We start from the raw sequence: 16,834 nt of genomic DNA on the forward strand, positions 1-16,834 counted from the left end.
TCTTTATGTATTTGCAATGTAAAATATGCATCCTGTAACACTCACCAGTCCAGTCACACGGAAGGTCTTATGTTCCGTACGCTTCTACTTTGTTCATTAGGCGGCAGTGCAGAGCCGTGTTAAACGTCTTGGGGAAAGTCAAGGAACACAGCATCTACCCTGTTTTCTGGGTCTCGTGGACGAACAGAGCGAACTGGGTTTCACGCGATTCAGAACCTATGTTTGTTCCTACAAAGGAGATTTTACCACTTTTAGCACCTGCAAGGTATTACTATTTGCAGTTTCCGTTCTCAGGTGTGTATCGGGTTCCTTTTGGTTACAGAGAATAGAGTTCTCGATTTTGGATACACTCGTTCTTGCCCACCTCTGACAACAGTACTCTGCCCTCACTGGGTATTTCCCCGGCGAAAGAGTTTCAATGATGCGTTGGTCCTCTAAGTGAAACGTCATTCCAACTAAGTTACATCGTGTTTCTAAATTCATTTCACTTTCAAGTACAACGTCATCTCTAAGTTTTATGCTGAATTGTTTTATGTTGTATCGTTAAGTTGCAGTTCAATATGATGGAATCACAAATCATCTCTTTTGCGGAAATACATGTGTTTGAAACGACATTTTTATTTCTCATTTTGTAAAATATTTTATTCGTTCCATATCTCAATAACTGTTTTGCTGTCTGAATCAGTGAAATGCGAATATAAATAAATATAATTTTTGAAGTATCATACATACTGGATGTATAGCATATTCTCCGTGAAAGACGAAAATTGTAGTCCGGTCTTCGTTGGCAGCATTATAAACAAATATTCTCCATAAATAAATGTATCAGTAGAAAAAAAGTACATTTTACGCCTGTGAAGTAGATACTATAGGGAACTTTTACATAAATGTCGCTGGCAATCAATACATCTTAATACGTGTATCTTAGTTGGTTGCACTGCGTTTACTTTGCGCTGCGCTGTACGGAGCGCTGGCGGAAAGTGTGCTGCTGCGTCGGCACCGAATCGATTGCAGTCTGCGAGAGTACGAGCGAGAGTGAGTACGTGTGCGGCAAGCAGTCCAGCCGTCGCAATATGAGAGAGATAGTTCATATACAGGCTGGTCAATGCGGTAACCAGATCGGCGCAAAGGTATGAATGTTGAACATATTTCGTCATCATATTTATTCATCATTGTAAATGTGCTGTACACAAATGTTAATTTCACTGTCAACCACATCTCCGCCCCCCCTTGGTGTAGGCAGTGCACTCTACTGCGGAGCACTTTTCATGGTGTTTAACTAGTTTCAATACTTTCATGTACCAGCTTGTAACTGTTAGAAATATCATAGTCACAGATTTATCTCATAAAGAGTCTGACCTGTTCAAAATGTGAAAAAAATGAACCAAAAAAATCTTTGATCACGTGTCATTTGCTGAATAATTGTGTTTGACACTGTAGCCTAGTAAGGTATTTGTTGAAGTGGTTTTGCGCTCTGGGTAGAATTAAATTCTTAACTTACCGAACATTCATCTCCTGAAATTTGCAAATATGTTTAGATATAAAATGAATAAAGATATTTGTTGCATGATATAAAGTAATTCTTTCTTTCAGTTCTGGGAAATTATATCGGACGAGCATGGCATTGATCCAACTGGTGCCTACCACGGAGACTCCGATTTGCAACTAGAACGCATTGAAGTATACTACAATCAGGCATCAGGGGGCAAATATGTGCCTCGTGCTATCTTGGTGGATCTCGAACCCGGTACGATGGATTCTGTTCGGTCGGGGCCTTTTGGGCAGATATTCAGGCCAGATAATTTCGTTTTTGGTCAGAGTGGAGCCGGCAACAACTGGGCAAAAGGCCACTACACGGAGGGAGCTGAACTGGTAGATTCCGTGCTGGACGTTGTACGCAAGGAGGCAGAAGGCTGCGATTGCTTACAGGGATTTCAGCTAACCCACTCCCTGGGTGGTGGCACAGGTTCTGGCATGGGCACCTTGCTTATTTCAAAGATTCGTGAAGAATATCCCGACAGAATTATGAATACTTATTCCGTTGTGCCCTCGCCCAAGGTAAGTACGCCAAAGAGAGATCACATTCTTGTAACCGAATTAAGTAATTTCCTTTACGCAGCTAATGTAGCGCTGTTGAGCGTTTTGTATCGATCAAGTTGTTCATACCAGTACCTCATCTTGAACTTTTAAATTACAAGAGAAATATTTGTATTACATTAAAAAGCACTTTTTGCAGTTGGATGATAAAATACAAAATTACTGTTGTCGTTCATATCGATAACAATGTATTGCAGCACTAGTAAAAATGTGCTACTGTTTTGCGCAAGTACAAAGGTAGAGTTTGAATGTAAAGTTACGACTAGAATATGAAAGTGATGTGGTAGCAATTGATTTGAACTCAAACTTCGACTTGTAGAACTTTGTCTGGAGACCTTTCAAAATGTGGAAGGAGCCAGCGCAGTGAAGAGCTGCTTGAACAGCGGCCCGGTAAGCTGGGCGTTGAGTAGGTTGTTTGTAACGCTGACGCGATCAGGATATTTAAAGCGATGAGTAGAAATGCGCTTGTATTGATGACAGCGCTGGAGACGACAGCGGATTTTTCCAAGTGCTCGTTACGGAAACGCGGAGTATATCGATCATATTTGGCATTAATGAGATATGGAAGCGTTTACGTATTCAGGAATCTAGTGTATGCGCATTTTTTGCTTGCAGTATGTTGCAGAGAAATGCATGCCTAGTCTGGTTACCGTCAGAACGACTTAGCTTACCAGAAGCGCAGATCCTCGCTAGTAAAGGAAGCATAGAGCGTTATTGGCGTGAAAACAATAAATACTGTATATTTTAATGAACTTTACGTCATTATTTCATTCGTGTAGCGGGGAACATTATCGTTTTACTATGGCAATGTGAAACGGCTTTTGTACAGATGTGCCAAATGTTTGTTCATTGCAGTGTGCTAACTTTGTGAGTTCAATAATTTGATACGGTTTCATATGCTGTGCCATTTGCCATAAGGGGCTAGTTATAATAATTTTCATATAGCTGGTCTTATGCCAGCACAACTTCTTGTGGAACTCTAATTGTCTACATACTATCTTACAGACTTTTTAATTCAGTAAGTGTGTGGCAGAGAGTACTTCTGTGATACCATAGGGGAAGGTGGGAAATTGTCACCCTCTGCAAGACATAATATTTATTTGAACTACTTTTCTTACAGAAAAACAGCTCTTGCCATTTTTATGTCCATGAAATGTGACTGTTCTTTAAAAACATCTGCAAGTTCCCAGCTTTGTCTATCTTTTGTCAGAATATGCTGTCTAAAATTTTTTTCTATACTTGACATAAGTGCCACTCAAACCATCAAGATAAGAGAACTGTTTGACAGTTGCTGTGTCATCTGCCATCACTGTTGCAACCACCATACTGTTTGCTATGTGAGCATATCAACCAATCACATGTACTCCTCAATGAATGCCCTTCACAAAGTGGCTCATCCATACTGAATAGAGCTGTAGAGATGCATTAAGACTGTTTTGAAAAGTGAAACAGGTCACCGATTCAGAGAATGCTGGTCATAACAAAATATGTGACTTTCTATTTCAAGTCCTGTACAAATTCCAAATTCCTTTGAACAGAACAGACAGGAACTGTTGCTCCAACAAACTTTATGGTCCTTCAATATTTCGAGTCTGACCTCCCTTAAGGCATAGGCAGAAGTGTGACAGGTTTAATTTCTCTGATTCTTCTCACGATGTTCGTCACGTCATGTCGCTTATTGGAAAATACTGTGTTCAATAGTAAAGCTCTCAGTGATACACAACACTTGTCTTGCAGCATCTGTAAGGGGAGTTCGTAGATCACTTCGGTAATGCTCTCACACCTAATAAATCATCCCATGTCACAGCATGCTGGATTCTTCAAGTAAATCACAGCCTGACATCTACTTCTCCTACAGTTAGTTTTATGTGGTCATTTCACTCTGTTGTTCTGGATTGCTCCTAAATATTTTACAGCCCATGTTTCTTGTGATTTATCACTAACATCATAATCACACATTAATGGATCTGTTTGCATATTTGTGTAATATGCTTCATTTATTTACGTGTAATGTCAACTTCCATAAACTATATCAAATCACTGATGCTCCATAGATCTTCATGCAGTTAACTAGGCAACAACATTGTTTAGAAACAACCTCATGGAGCTATTTACATCTATATTCTGCAAACTACCATGAAGTGAGTTGCAGAGGGTACATCTGATGTACCAGCTATTATGGTTTCTTTCCATTTCATTCGTGTATGGAGTGTAGGAAGAATGATTGTTTGAATGCCTCTGCACATGCTGTAATTACTCTAACCTTATTTTCACGATCCCCATGTGAGCAATACATAGGGGTTATTGTAGGTTCTTGAAAATTTGTTAATAGACTTTCTCAGGATGGTTTACATCTGTATTAAAGAGTCTGCGAGTTCAGGTTCCTCAGTATCTGACACGCTCCCATGGATCACAGAAACCTGTGACCACTTTGGTGCCCTTCTCTGTATACATTCAATATCCTCTGCTAGTCCTATTTTATATGGGTCCTACACACTTGAGCAATTATCTAGAATGAGTCATATGAGTGATTGATTACAAATCTTCTTTGTGGATTGATTGCACTTCCCTACTGTTCTACCAATAAACTGAAGTCTACCACCTGCTTTACCCACAACTGAGTCTATGTGATCATTCCATTTCATATCCCTACAAAGTGTTAGACCGAGGTATTTGTATGAGTTGGCAGATTCCAGCAGTGTCTCACTGATATTATGGTTTTAGGATATTACATTTTTTGTTTTGTGACGTGCTCGATTTTACATTTTTGAACATTTACGGCAAGTTGCCAGTCTTTACACCACTCTGAAATCTTATCAATATCTGACTTATGCAGCTTCTTTCAGACAGTACTTTATTACAAATGACTGCTTTATCTGCAAAAAGTCTGAGGTTACTATTAATATTGTCTGCAAGATATTAATGTACATGAACAGCAAGGGTCCAAACAAATGCCCCTGGCACACACCTGAAGTTAGCTCTGATGGTGACTGTCCATCCAAGATAACATGCAGCGCCCTCATGACTTTATCCACTAGATCATTTAGATATATTGTAAACGGTAATGGTCCTGTAATATTCTCTTGGAATACTGCCAAAATTACCTTTACGTATGTCAATTTCTCCAGTTAAGATCAATATATCCATTTTCATCTTCAAGGAAATTTTGAATCCAGTCACAAATCTTGTCCAATACTTAGCAAATTCATATTTTGTTCACTAACAGATAGTGTGGAACTGTTTCTAATGCCTTCTGGTGGGAGACAAGAGGTGCATCATTGACCCAGTCACTTTTGTGTACAGCTCAGGATATTGTGGATTCCATGCTGATTTTTATAGAGCAGATTTTTGTTTTCCATAAATATCATAATGTGTGAGCATAAAATACATCCTGTAATTCAAGAGAGTGTCAGAAATATGTCTTACTAATGACCATTCTTGTGAAGTTGGTAACCTGTACTTTTTCCAGTTGCTAGAGACCCTTTACTGCTCTAGTGACCTAAAATAAAACAGTGCTAGAAAGGGAACAAGCTATTTAGCTTAATCTCAGTAGTATCTGAGAGATTTTAGTTGATTTTCTGTTCTGTGATAATGTTTCTCAATATTCACCATTTCAAAGTTTGTGCAATAACTGAAAGAAAGAACAATATTGTGAACTTTTGTGGTGAAACATTTTTGGAAGACTGAAATAGGTATTTCAGGCTTCTCCCTCTCATTTTCTGTTTTGGTGCCAGTATGGTGACTAGTTATTCCAGGCTGCTTAGTAACATTACATGAGACCAAAATACTCTCAGAATATGGCAGAATTTTACTTTAGAAGTCACTGAACGTTTCTCACATTGCTCACCGTACACTTATTTTATCTTTTTTCAGCTTAGGGTGTCAAAAAAGCTTTTGCTATGATTCAGTCTGTGATGAAGGTCTCTTTGCTTATATAGCAAATTTCTGATATGCCTACTGAACCACACTGAGTCATTCCTATCCAATAAAACCTTGTTTGGCACATACATACTGCATAATGCTTCTTAAATTTATACATCTGTGTTCCACATCTTTGTGCCCAGTGCTGAATATTTGGTGTTGAATGCTCTCATACTCTGTAATTTATTTCCTGATATTCTTGTTAAGCAAAAATATTTTCCTTCCTTTCTTACCCTCCTTTCAGTTGACATATTCAAAAAGCACGTCTCTGTTAGGTATGTGGAGGTCTAAGAAATTGCTCTCAGCACCTAGTTCTGTGTCTGCTTGAGGTAATTTTCAGTGAAACATTAAGAAAAATCTTGCAATAATGCTGAACTCTGGCACTAATTTTAATCACGTGACTCTTCCTTTCTTTGGTCATTGCTATGACCAAGAAACAGTTAAGATTGTCAAAGTTTTCATTGAAGCACTTTGCCAGTATGGCTCCTGATGGAGGATCTCTAAAAAAGTATGTTTGACCCATCATTGATGCTTTCCTTCACCGAAATTCTTTTTATAACTTCATTGGATGTTATTGGGTTCTTTAGGGAAATAAATATGTCATCATTATTAGTGTCCATATCCTTGTGATAAATTATCCTATTGCTCTCTTCACTTTTACAGATCTTCATTTCTCATTTTCTTTTATGTTAATTTACTCTCCTTAGTCCTTTTCCTTCAAGCCCCTTGCCCCCCGTCCCCACTCTCCCCACTGCTTGGTTATGAAAAACAAAGGTGCATAGTTATCAGAAACCCTGTCATCATAATATCTCTTTTGTTGTTACCCCATCCTGTTTAATGGGTGGAACAAGTCTTCTGCCTTAGGAGTCACCATGTTCGTATCCCTCCTGCTGATAATTGTCCCACCCTTTGTCCCTTTACTAATTTCCATGTGACAAAACACACTTGCCCCTTATGTGTACAAGTAGGTTTTTATTTATTTATTTTATTTTAGTCCCTCTCCTATAAACTACATTAACTCATGGGATGAGTAGTCCCAAATATTCTTGTGGCTGATCTAATCCATTGAGCACCCATAAACCCCAACACGCGCACACACACACACACACACACACACACACACACACACACACACACACACACACTGATCTAATCCAGGTTTTCTGTATTTCCTCTTAATCATTCAGGTGCTGCGGTGGTTGATTAAACAGGGCCATGGTCATATTACTTTCCTATCTTTTACTAATTCAGGATTCTGCTCTGCTTTTTGCTTGCCCATAACCTCATTTCCTTACTTGGTGGCAGTTAGTGGAAAGATGTTTACTTGTCTTGAACTATTCAAAAATCTTTGTATAAATGTAAATCTTAGATCTGCCATTCTACCACTGATGTTATGTCTTTGTTCCATTTCATATCACTTTTGCCAGTGATACTGTAATCTGATACTACTGCATTATTTTGCTGTTTATTATTGGCATTATGTCGCATTTATCTGCATTTGAGGAGAGCTGCTGTCCACTGCCTTAAGATGGAAACATCTGTCATTCTGCATTTCCTTGCAGTCACACAGGGACCTCTACTTTTTTTTAATACAGCACAAGAAAATATTCTAAGAATGCTACTGATCCAATCTATATAAAGAATTTGTTAATTTGTTTAGTTTGAGTTGTAGAGGTCCTGTTGTCCTTCAGTGGGTTGCACCTAATGTGCTGACTGTTTTGAAAAGCTTTAGTAATTCTTTGAGACTGGGCGTGATTATTTAAATATAACCTATATTTTAGTTTATGTGGTGGTCAGACTGTGGTATTATAGTAGGATCGTTAAAGATGGTGCATTTTATGTTTGAGCTTTTGTTTAGTTATTGTTTATTTTGATAACATAAAGATCTGTGAGAGACTGAAAGTAGGTACCATAATTTTGTAGATATTTTGTGAAGGTCTTGATTGTGGAGATGGTTATAATTTTTTCATAGCCCTTTTTATAATTTGAGAAATTGCAACATAGCTTACTCGTCAGATACCGTATGTTCTTGCTCAGACAGGTATAACACACTATGTAGTCTACATATTTCCTGAATTGTAACAATGATACAAAATGATTCTTGCTTCATACATATTGATCTAGAGAGATTTGCAATATGCTAAAGATCTGACAAAACCTCTTTTACATTTGCCACATTAGATCTAAATATTGTCAGTCATATTTCAGGTAGGATTTCAGTGATAGTCTGCATTACCAAGCACAAATACTCTTGCAACATTCATGACAGACCTTCTGCCTTTGGTGAATGATGGCTAGATTAAAACGAAAATACTTAAATGTAAATTGTCAACAATATTGTGAAGAAGTGTGTGGTGTATGTTTTTTATCTAGGAAGAATAGTTGACAATTTACAAGGAGACTTATGGCATGTTGTGTGAAGTTGTATTGTAACTTTTTTGTTGAACTCAGATTATTAGGAATTATTGTTTATTTTTGTGTCCTAAGATGGCCGTGCCCATAAACATATCTAGATTGTTATTTTTATGACCTACTTCCAATAATTGATAGGCATGTAATATGATGCAGAAAATCAGTATGCAAGAATTTCAGTTTTATAAATGAGTCTTTTTTTTTTTTTAAATTAGGATAAGTTTTACAGTAGAGGACAGTATACTGTGTGCTCTGTTCACCAAAAACAGACTATAAAACTTCTTTGTTTAGTACAAATTGTTAAAGTTGCCTCATGTTTGTTATAGATGCATAATTGTTTATTATTTTGTTTTAGGTTTCTGACACAGTTGTGGAGCCATACAATGCCACACTATCGGTACACCAACTAGTAGAAAATACTGATGAAACTTATTGTATTGACAATGAAGCCCTGTACGACATTTGTTTTCGCACACTGAAACTTGCAATGCCAACATATGGAGATCTGAACCATTTGGTTTCCTTAACAATGTCTGGTGTAACAACATGTCTAAGGTTTCCAGGACAGTTAAATGCTGACTTGCGCAAATTAGCAGTTAACATGGTTCCTTTCCCACGCCTACATTTCTTCATGCCTGGGTTTGCCCCACTGACAGCTCGTGGCAGTCAGCAGTATAGAGCCCTTACTGTTCCAGAGCTTACACAACAGATGTTTGATGCTAAGAACATGATGGCAGCTTGTGATCCTCGTCATGGTCGATACTTGACTGTTGCAGCTATCTTCAGAGGTAGAATGTCCATGAAAGAAGTGGATGAGCAGATGCTAAACATCCAAAACAAAAACAGCAGCTACTTTGTAGAATGGATCCCAAATAATGTTAAAACTGCAGTGTGTGACATTCCACCCCGTGGGCTCAAAATGTCTGCTACGTTCATTGGAAATTCTACTGCTATTCAGGAGCTCTTCAAGCGCATATCTGAGCAGTTTACTGCTATGTTCCGCCGTAAAGCTTTCCTTCATTGGTATACTGGAGAGGGGATGGATGAAATGGAGTTTACTGAGGCGGAGTCAAACATGAATGACCTGGTGTCAGAGTATCAGCAGTACCAGGAAGCTACTGCAGATGAAGATGCAGAGTTTGAAGAAGAACAGGAGGGGGAAGTCGAGGAAAATTGAGATATGCCCTTTAATGTATTCTAGAGAGTATAATTTCTGTTCCATTTGCCGTGAATTTTTAGGACGACACAATTAATGCGTACTTCGGTTAGTATGTTTAATGTGTATGCTATTGTATGTTGTAGATATGACAGCAACAATATCATGAACTCCTCATTTCAAATATCAGCAGAGAACTTGTTAGCAATCTCAGTTTTTAAATTTTATATCAGTTTCCTAATTTTTATATTATAAATTTTATTATTTATACTATAAATAAAATGTCATTCTTGTCTGAATTTTCATTTAATTTTTTTCTGATGGCATTCTATGAAACTGGACGTACACACTATATACAACATGCATTACATATTTAATGAAATGATAGCAATAGTGAAATTAAACTACTGACCTATCATTTTCAGATATCAGAATATCTTAGATGATGAACTTTATAAAGCTATGTGTAGTATCTGATGCACCAGCTGTTTAATGTTTCATAAATTGTTGCAGATTAGAATAAGCACTCTTTTCAGCCATTTAAACCACATGTACTTTTGTTTAGTTTAGTAAAGCTTCATAGTTTTTAAGAAAGAATGCAGTTTTCGCATAATATAGACTTGCAGGCAAGCACAAGTGGTAACTTTACCTTTTACGAACTAGCACTTTTGTATAGCCACAGATTTTGTTCTCATTTTCTTCATTTCCATTAAGTGAAGTCAATACTCAATTTTCAAATACATACAAATTTTTTAGCAGCAGTTCAGAGCACATTTTATGTTGGCACCGTATTGTTTGCATTTTATATTCTGCTATTCTGTGGGTAATATTGGTGCTGCTCAAAAGGACTAGTGACGTCTGTAAAAATGTGCATGGATGACATGGTACAAAAAGGGCTTCATTAAACAGAGAAACTGCTGTTCCAACAACCACATAATTAAGACACCACTGAGTTGTCCTTTACAACAATAGATTAATAGTTACTGACACTATACTTTTTTTTTGCACAGAGAGATTATTGTAAAGGATAAGCACCCTGGAAGCAAGACACTACTGGCAGTAGTTTACTACTACCTCGAATTCGAGTCTCGTCCCTTATTTGCATGATCACTCAACTAACGGTTTTGTCCAGTGTACTAATCCAGTTCAACATTGTTATATTCTTATGCTATATGTGCTGACATCTAAGTGCCACAGTAACACTCATTTTCAAATTTTAGAGTGTCAAATTTTATTGTGATTCATTGTTAACCATCAGTTACTATCACGCCATTTGTATGTCATAGATGGCATCAGTGCAGTTAAGCAGAAGAGGAGTATCAACTCATTGCTTTTGTATTTTGCTGAGGGATGTGCCCAAGAAGATAGTGTGTCATTCAGATATTAGTGTCATTATTCTTGCAAAAATGTAATTGAAACCATTATTGCCATAATCATGGCAGTGATACACAAAAATTGGTAGCTTTTGGTTCAAATGGAGTGCAGCACAAAATAGAGATTAATTAGCTGTAAAGAGTTTCATGCATTCACAACTTTCTTTGGTATGAACAAGGTAATAATCCAATTCCATCTGGCCCATGGATCTTTCTCGAAGCATTAGAACAGAGGACTATCTGTTGACAATGCCACCTCTGATCTTGCATTGAACAATATGATGTGGAAAAATTGTTGTGGTTTTATATTGTGTGTACATAAGTACTTAGGCATTATTGTTTATTGGTAATTGAACAGCCACATTAGCTGCTGTAACAATAAATGTTAGTCAGAGGCCTTCCAGACAGTTTGAATAGTTGAATGGTGGGTGTAGAAAAGTTTCAAGTAATAGTTATATTGTTGTGCCTCCACCCCTCCCCCCCCCCCTCCCCCCTCCCTTGCATTTTTCCAAACTCAGTGTATCTTATATGTGCATGATATACACCTAAATATTGAAGATTAGTCTACGTTTTATAATAAATTTTTACTGAAAAGTGCACTAATATGGAGTGAATGTTGTCCGTGGACTACACCGCAGGTAAGTTTGTCACCACAACCAGGATTTAAAGGGGGACAATATTACACTATAAAAGGTTATGTATAAATTAATGTGCCTGTGACATTCTACTTAACCTCATCGGTGTTGGGAGTTCAGATCATGACTCTGAACATGTTAATACAGGAAATGCAATTAACTAGCTTGGAACTACATTATTCTTGGAACACAAGCATTACCAATGGTACATAGATCAATTTGCAAAATGTAACCATTGTCTTCTATGGGAAGCATATTTCCATGAATACCTGCTTGATTTACTATCTCATCTTCCTGTAAAATCTTCCTCCAGATCAGTGATGGCAATAACTGGGTTGCTCTAACTGCAGTCATTATTGTGTTCCATGGCTCCTTTCCAAAAGCACAACCATGTAAAGCAAGGCCTATTGTTTTTCAAGTCATTGGCCTCTGTATCTGAGTAACAACACAAGTGGTCTGCAACGGACGTCTAGTGTCTGGTAATTATAATATACTTCAACTTTAAGGCTTTCCTATCAGTTAATTTTATAGGCATACTTAAGTGCATGCACTAAAGAAAAGTCAACCTGAAGGTTGGTTTGAAAACCATTATGCATTACTAGGTATGGACTTATTGGAGGTGGTACCCCCTTGCCTTCCTCCAGCCAGTTATCATGGGCCTACAGTTTATAATGGACACTAAACCATGGTGTAACTCAGCTTTTTCCACATTAGCAAACTTTGGCAGAAGTGGAAGAAGTACCAACATAAAAATCCCAGGAGTGAGTGGGACTGAACTGCTGACCTTTGTATTTACTGTATGGCTTTTAGCCTCTGCACTAACACAAGTTCAGTAGAATATCTTGAAGAACAGATGAAGGTGATACAGTGAAAAGCACCATTTTTTTAGACTAGTAAGATGCCCTCTGTAGGAGCATTCCAAGCAGTAGCATGAATTGCAATAATGGAATTGAAAGTAAACAATTGTAGAGCAGTACAAGAAATTAAAGTCCATGATGAGGGTGTGATAAACTGATGAAATGAGAAGGTAATTACATTCATGGCAATGATGGAACTGTTTAGAGGCTGTAGAAATGACCCCATTATTTGCAGATGGCAGCCAGTGGGGTCACCAGTAATGCAAGAAGGACCGCTGCTGATGAGGGCTTCTGTGGTAATGTCTCAACCAGCCTGTGGGCAGCTTGCCAAGGAGGATCAAAGCAAGTTGCAATGCATAAGATGGAGCAACATGGGTTTAAAGCTGCCTAATAGCAGATCACTGATGTGCACTTTTGCTCAGATTGCTACTAATTTTGGTTATGTTTTTATTTCACTGTAAAGTCAATAATTCAAGAACAGTCTTAATCACATTTATTATTATTATTATTATTATTATTGTTATACCGCCAACCGGTTTCAACCCGATGTAAGGGTCATCTTCTGGGTGTTTACACCATTAGTTTACACCATTACACAATTAGTTTCCTGCCGTTATGTAGACAGGAGTGACACCACCAGTGACCAGTGGTGTAAACGCCCAGATGATGATCCCTACGTCGGGTTGAAACTGGTTGGCGGTATAATAATAATAATAATAATAATAAATGTGATTAAGACTGCTCTTGAATTATTGATTAATCATACTAATCACTGGTTCTCTCCACAACCATGTTGTCCAAAAATCACTGTAAAGTGCTTTTTTTTTAAGTTTGAGTTTTCTTCTTTTATTACCTGTTTCACTTGAATCTAATTCCACACACATTTTCAGATGTGCAGGTGGTGCATAACCTTCTTTTAGTAGCAAATATATAAAATGTATATATTTAAACTTCCCATTGTTGGACAATATCATAGAAATCCAGTTGTGTAAGTTGAGAGTAAGAACAAATTTGCCTCAAATTACAAATAAATGATAATTTTTTTACTGTAATATGATCAGGACAGGGGGGAGGACAAGAGAGAGGACTTGACACCCTCCTGATGTCTAAGGTGTGTGAGAAAAGTAATGAGACTGACAATATTGCACACATTCTTCTACTTGTGTAGACCAGTGTGTTCATTCCTTTGATGCTCAATCCAAGTTTCAGCTCCATACAGCCATCATGTGATTTTTGAGTGCCGTCAATGAAGTTGTGTTTTTGTTGTGTGTTACGAAAATGTAACAGTGGAATTTAGAGCAACGTAATGCCATTAAGTTCTGTGATAAACTTGGGGAATCTGCAAGTGTGACCTTTCAGAATTTGAAATAGTCCTATGGGGAATATCCCTTATCAAGAGCACAAGTATTTTGCTGGCACAAATAATTTTTTGCAAGGCTGAGAACACAATGAGGATGAATCTCGCTCAGGAGACCTTCAACTTCAAAAGTGGCAGAAAAGTAGAATGCATGCATGCTCTTGTGAGACCAGAATGACGTTTAACAGTAAGGAAAAACTGTCACTATATTTCCAGAATGAAATTTTCACTCTGCAGTAGAGTATGCACTAATATGAAACTTTCTGGTGGATTAAAACTGTGTGCCAGACTGAGACTTGAACTTAAAACCTTTGCCTTTTTCTGGCAATTGCCATATCGATTGAGCTACCAAGCACAACTTTCAACGTGTCCTCACAGCTTTATTTCCGCCAGTATCTTGTCTCCTATATGGCCGAGATGGCCACCTGCCTCCCACCATAGTGAAGATACAATTTTGGTGCACAAAACGTATGCACGCTATGTTGCGCACAGATGCTGACTGGGCTCCTCCACAGCCCCCTTACACTGAGTCTTGCGAAGTACTACTAGACATCTTGCAAAATGGAAAAAGCATCTGTGTGTCTACTGAAAGAGTGAAGCCAACGTAGATCATACCATCGCCAACACTCAACAGCACTCCTTCGGCTGAGGTGGCGGAGGCTCAAATGAGTCTAAAAACAGTTGGACTAGAGAGTCAATGCTAAGATGCCAAAAGTCCGTGGAACAGCTGGTTACACAGGTGCTTGCACTGACGCAACTGGTCATCTTACAAGAGCCAGATGACAAATCAAATCCAAGTATCCCTACATCCTTGGTGCTCCACACTTTTAGGGGGGAAGGGTGAGAAAACTACCAGTGAAGTGCATTGTTTATTCCTTGCAAGCGTAGCGGATTTTGAAGAAAGGCATTTATTCTTTGCCGATTAAGAACTGTTCTGATTGTGATCGAGCAAAAGATATGCTGTGGTCTACAGAGCAGATACATCAGACCAAAAGAAAGAATATCGTTTTAATGCGCTAGAATAAAACGGAAAAAGTGTGAAGTTTCTAGGTCGAAAAGATGTCCACTCTATAAAATGGGACCTTGCCAAGCACTATGGTGTGCAACAAAGCGATACAGATGTTATGGGTGTACAAAAATGTGGAAAACTGAAGATGCGTGGACTCCCCAGTTTGAGGGTGATTTTGAGAAATTTTCCTGCGTTCACCTACTCAGAATTTCGAAATAATGTGTATGTGACTTGGTCAAATAGTATCAAGATAACAGCACCGCAAACCACTGTCACACAGTCAGGAGAAGAGGTTCCAAAAACATCTGTCGTATTATACCAAATGTACGCAAGCACGTAACTCGTGTACAATTCATGTGTGTGTTATCACGGCTGTTATATCAAGTGCTCAAATTGTTGACCTTGAGTATTGCTACACACTATAAAGTGTGTCTGGAGAAACAATACCACATGTTGAATTTCACCTGGAATTAACAACTGCAAAGTCTCGTGTTAAGAAGTATTTCATGCTTTCGGGAGTAGAAAAATCCGGATACTCATCAGCATAAAACACCGCTGCTGCTCTTAATAGTTTGGTGACATTCATCACAAACGACATTCACTTTCTTGACTGTCGTATACGTTGTGAATGTTCAAAAAATGTTCAAATGTGTGTGAAATCTTAAGGGACTTAACTGATAATGTCATCAGTCCCTAAGCTCACATACTACTTAACCTAAATTATCCTAAGGACAAACACACTCACCCATGCCCGAGGGAGGACTCGAACCTACCGCCGTGACCAGCCGCACAGTCCATGACTGCAGCGCTCGGCTAATCCCGCGCGGCGTTGTGAATGTCTCAGTAGCTTTACGAAGAAATTATTTTATTGCTACAGTTGCAGAACTTGGACTGATTGACTTCAAGCACAGAAGGGTAAACACAAGAACCATACCTGAGTTACCTGTTTGCTTAAATTTGGTATAACAGGGCAGACGTTTGAGAAATCACTTCTGAGAGCGGGACGGTAGTTTTCGGCGCTTTTGTCTTCATACTGTTTGACTGAGTTCCTCTTGATACTATCTGATCAACTCGTGTACATGTTATGTCGTTGGAGTTTTGTTAGGAGGTACTTTCAAATTCACAGATAAAAGTATGTAGTTGCATTAGAAAAAAAAAAAAAAAAACAAAGACGGTGTCCTAATTGGGCGGCTATGAACGATAAAAATTACTTGCAGCCGTCAGGAAATTCGCCATATTGTCTGCTATAACGTAGCGAAACATGTCATGACAGGGTTGAGCCGTACGACGCTTACGCACAAACGTTCACTGTTTGCAGCTGTCAGACTTAAGTTACGTTGTGCAAGACGCGACAGTTGGCTGCGACTGCGACGCTGCCCCCTCCTCTTTTCCCACCCTGGCAGACGGCGACACGGCCGCAAGACGACTGGAGTCGTCGCCGTTTCCCTAGCTGCGGCCGGCGGTGGCGGATTCAAATACATAGGAAAAATAAGAATTCCGATTTTCTTGCTGTAAAAAATACTGTATGTTAATGCAACAAAGTTACATCGGCTCCCAGAGTTAGTTTTTCGATACAGATTCTCCTTTTACTTTAAAAAATTGAAAAGTATCTCTTCCGGTTTTGCGTGTTTTTTTCGCTGTATATTACTTCTCTATCAATTGTGAGGAAAGTAAAAGGCACAAAAAATTGATGTTTGCGTATCTTACAGTTTCACATCACAGCTTGATAATGAGGTGTCTATTTTTCCGATATTCGTCACAGTTATCCCGATACTTAATTTACAAGTAACCTACTGCATAAAATTTGAATTGTGTACAGTGAAAAATGTGGTCGCTGGCTACTTTACGTATGGTTTACGTTAGGTCATACATCGTTGCCGATGAAAAGAAGCTAACATATTGAAATTATTTTTAAAGTTGGGATCAGAATGATATAGAACTCCGTTACCGAGATTTGGGCTCATATATCTCCGGGAGCGTCGCGAGTAGCCGCCAGTTCTATCGACGGGCAACGAGA

The 16,834-nt window shown here is 38.4% G+C and overlaps 1 protein-coding gene across 1 annotated transcript; it reads left to right on the plus strand.

The window, feature by feature from the left end:
- Nucleotides 1–974: 974 nt before the first annotated feature.
- On the plus strand, nucleotides 975–11,334 carry LOC126162119 (tubulin beta-1 chain-like). Its single transcript, XM_049918405.1, has 3 exons — nucleotides 975–1,130; nucleotides 1,594–2,058; nucleotides 8,786–11,334. The coding sequence occupies exons 1-3, from the start codon at nucleotides 1,074–1,076 to the stop codon at nucleotides 9,605–9,607; spliced, it is 1,344 nt and encodes a 447-aa protein (XP_049774362.1). The 5' UTR covers nucleotides 975–1,073; the 3' UTR covers nucleotides 9,608–11,334.
- The last annotated feature ends 5,500 nt before the right edge of the window (nucleotides 11,335–16,834 follow it).

Source organism: Schistocerca cancellata, chromosome 2 (genome assembly GCF_023864275.1).
Source record: "Schistocerca cancellata isolate TAMUIC-IGC-003103 chromosome 2, iqSchCanc2.1, whole genome shotgun sequence".
NCBI lineage: Eukaryota > Metazoa > Arthropoda > Insecta > Orthoptera > Acrididae > Schistocerca > Schistocerca cancellata.

Bases quoted from the DNA above. Each gene is read 5' to 3' on its own strand.
- LOC126162119 (XM_049918405.1), top strand. From the start codon at position 1,074: ATGAGAGAGATAGTTCATATACAGGCTGGTCAATGCGGTAACCAGATC. The intron at 1,131-1,593 runs GTATGAATGTTG...TCTTTCTTTCAG, and splicing joins GTAACCAGATCGGCGCAAAG to TTCTGGGAAATTATATCGGA. The intron at 2,059-8,785 runs GTAAGTACGCCA...ATTTTGTTTTAG, and splicing joins CCGTTGTGCCCTCGCCCAAG to GTTTCTGACACAGTTGTGGA.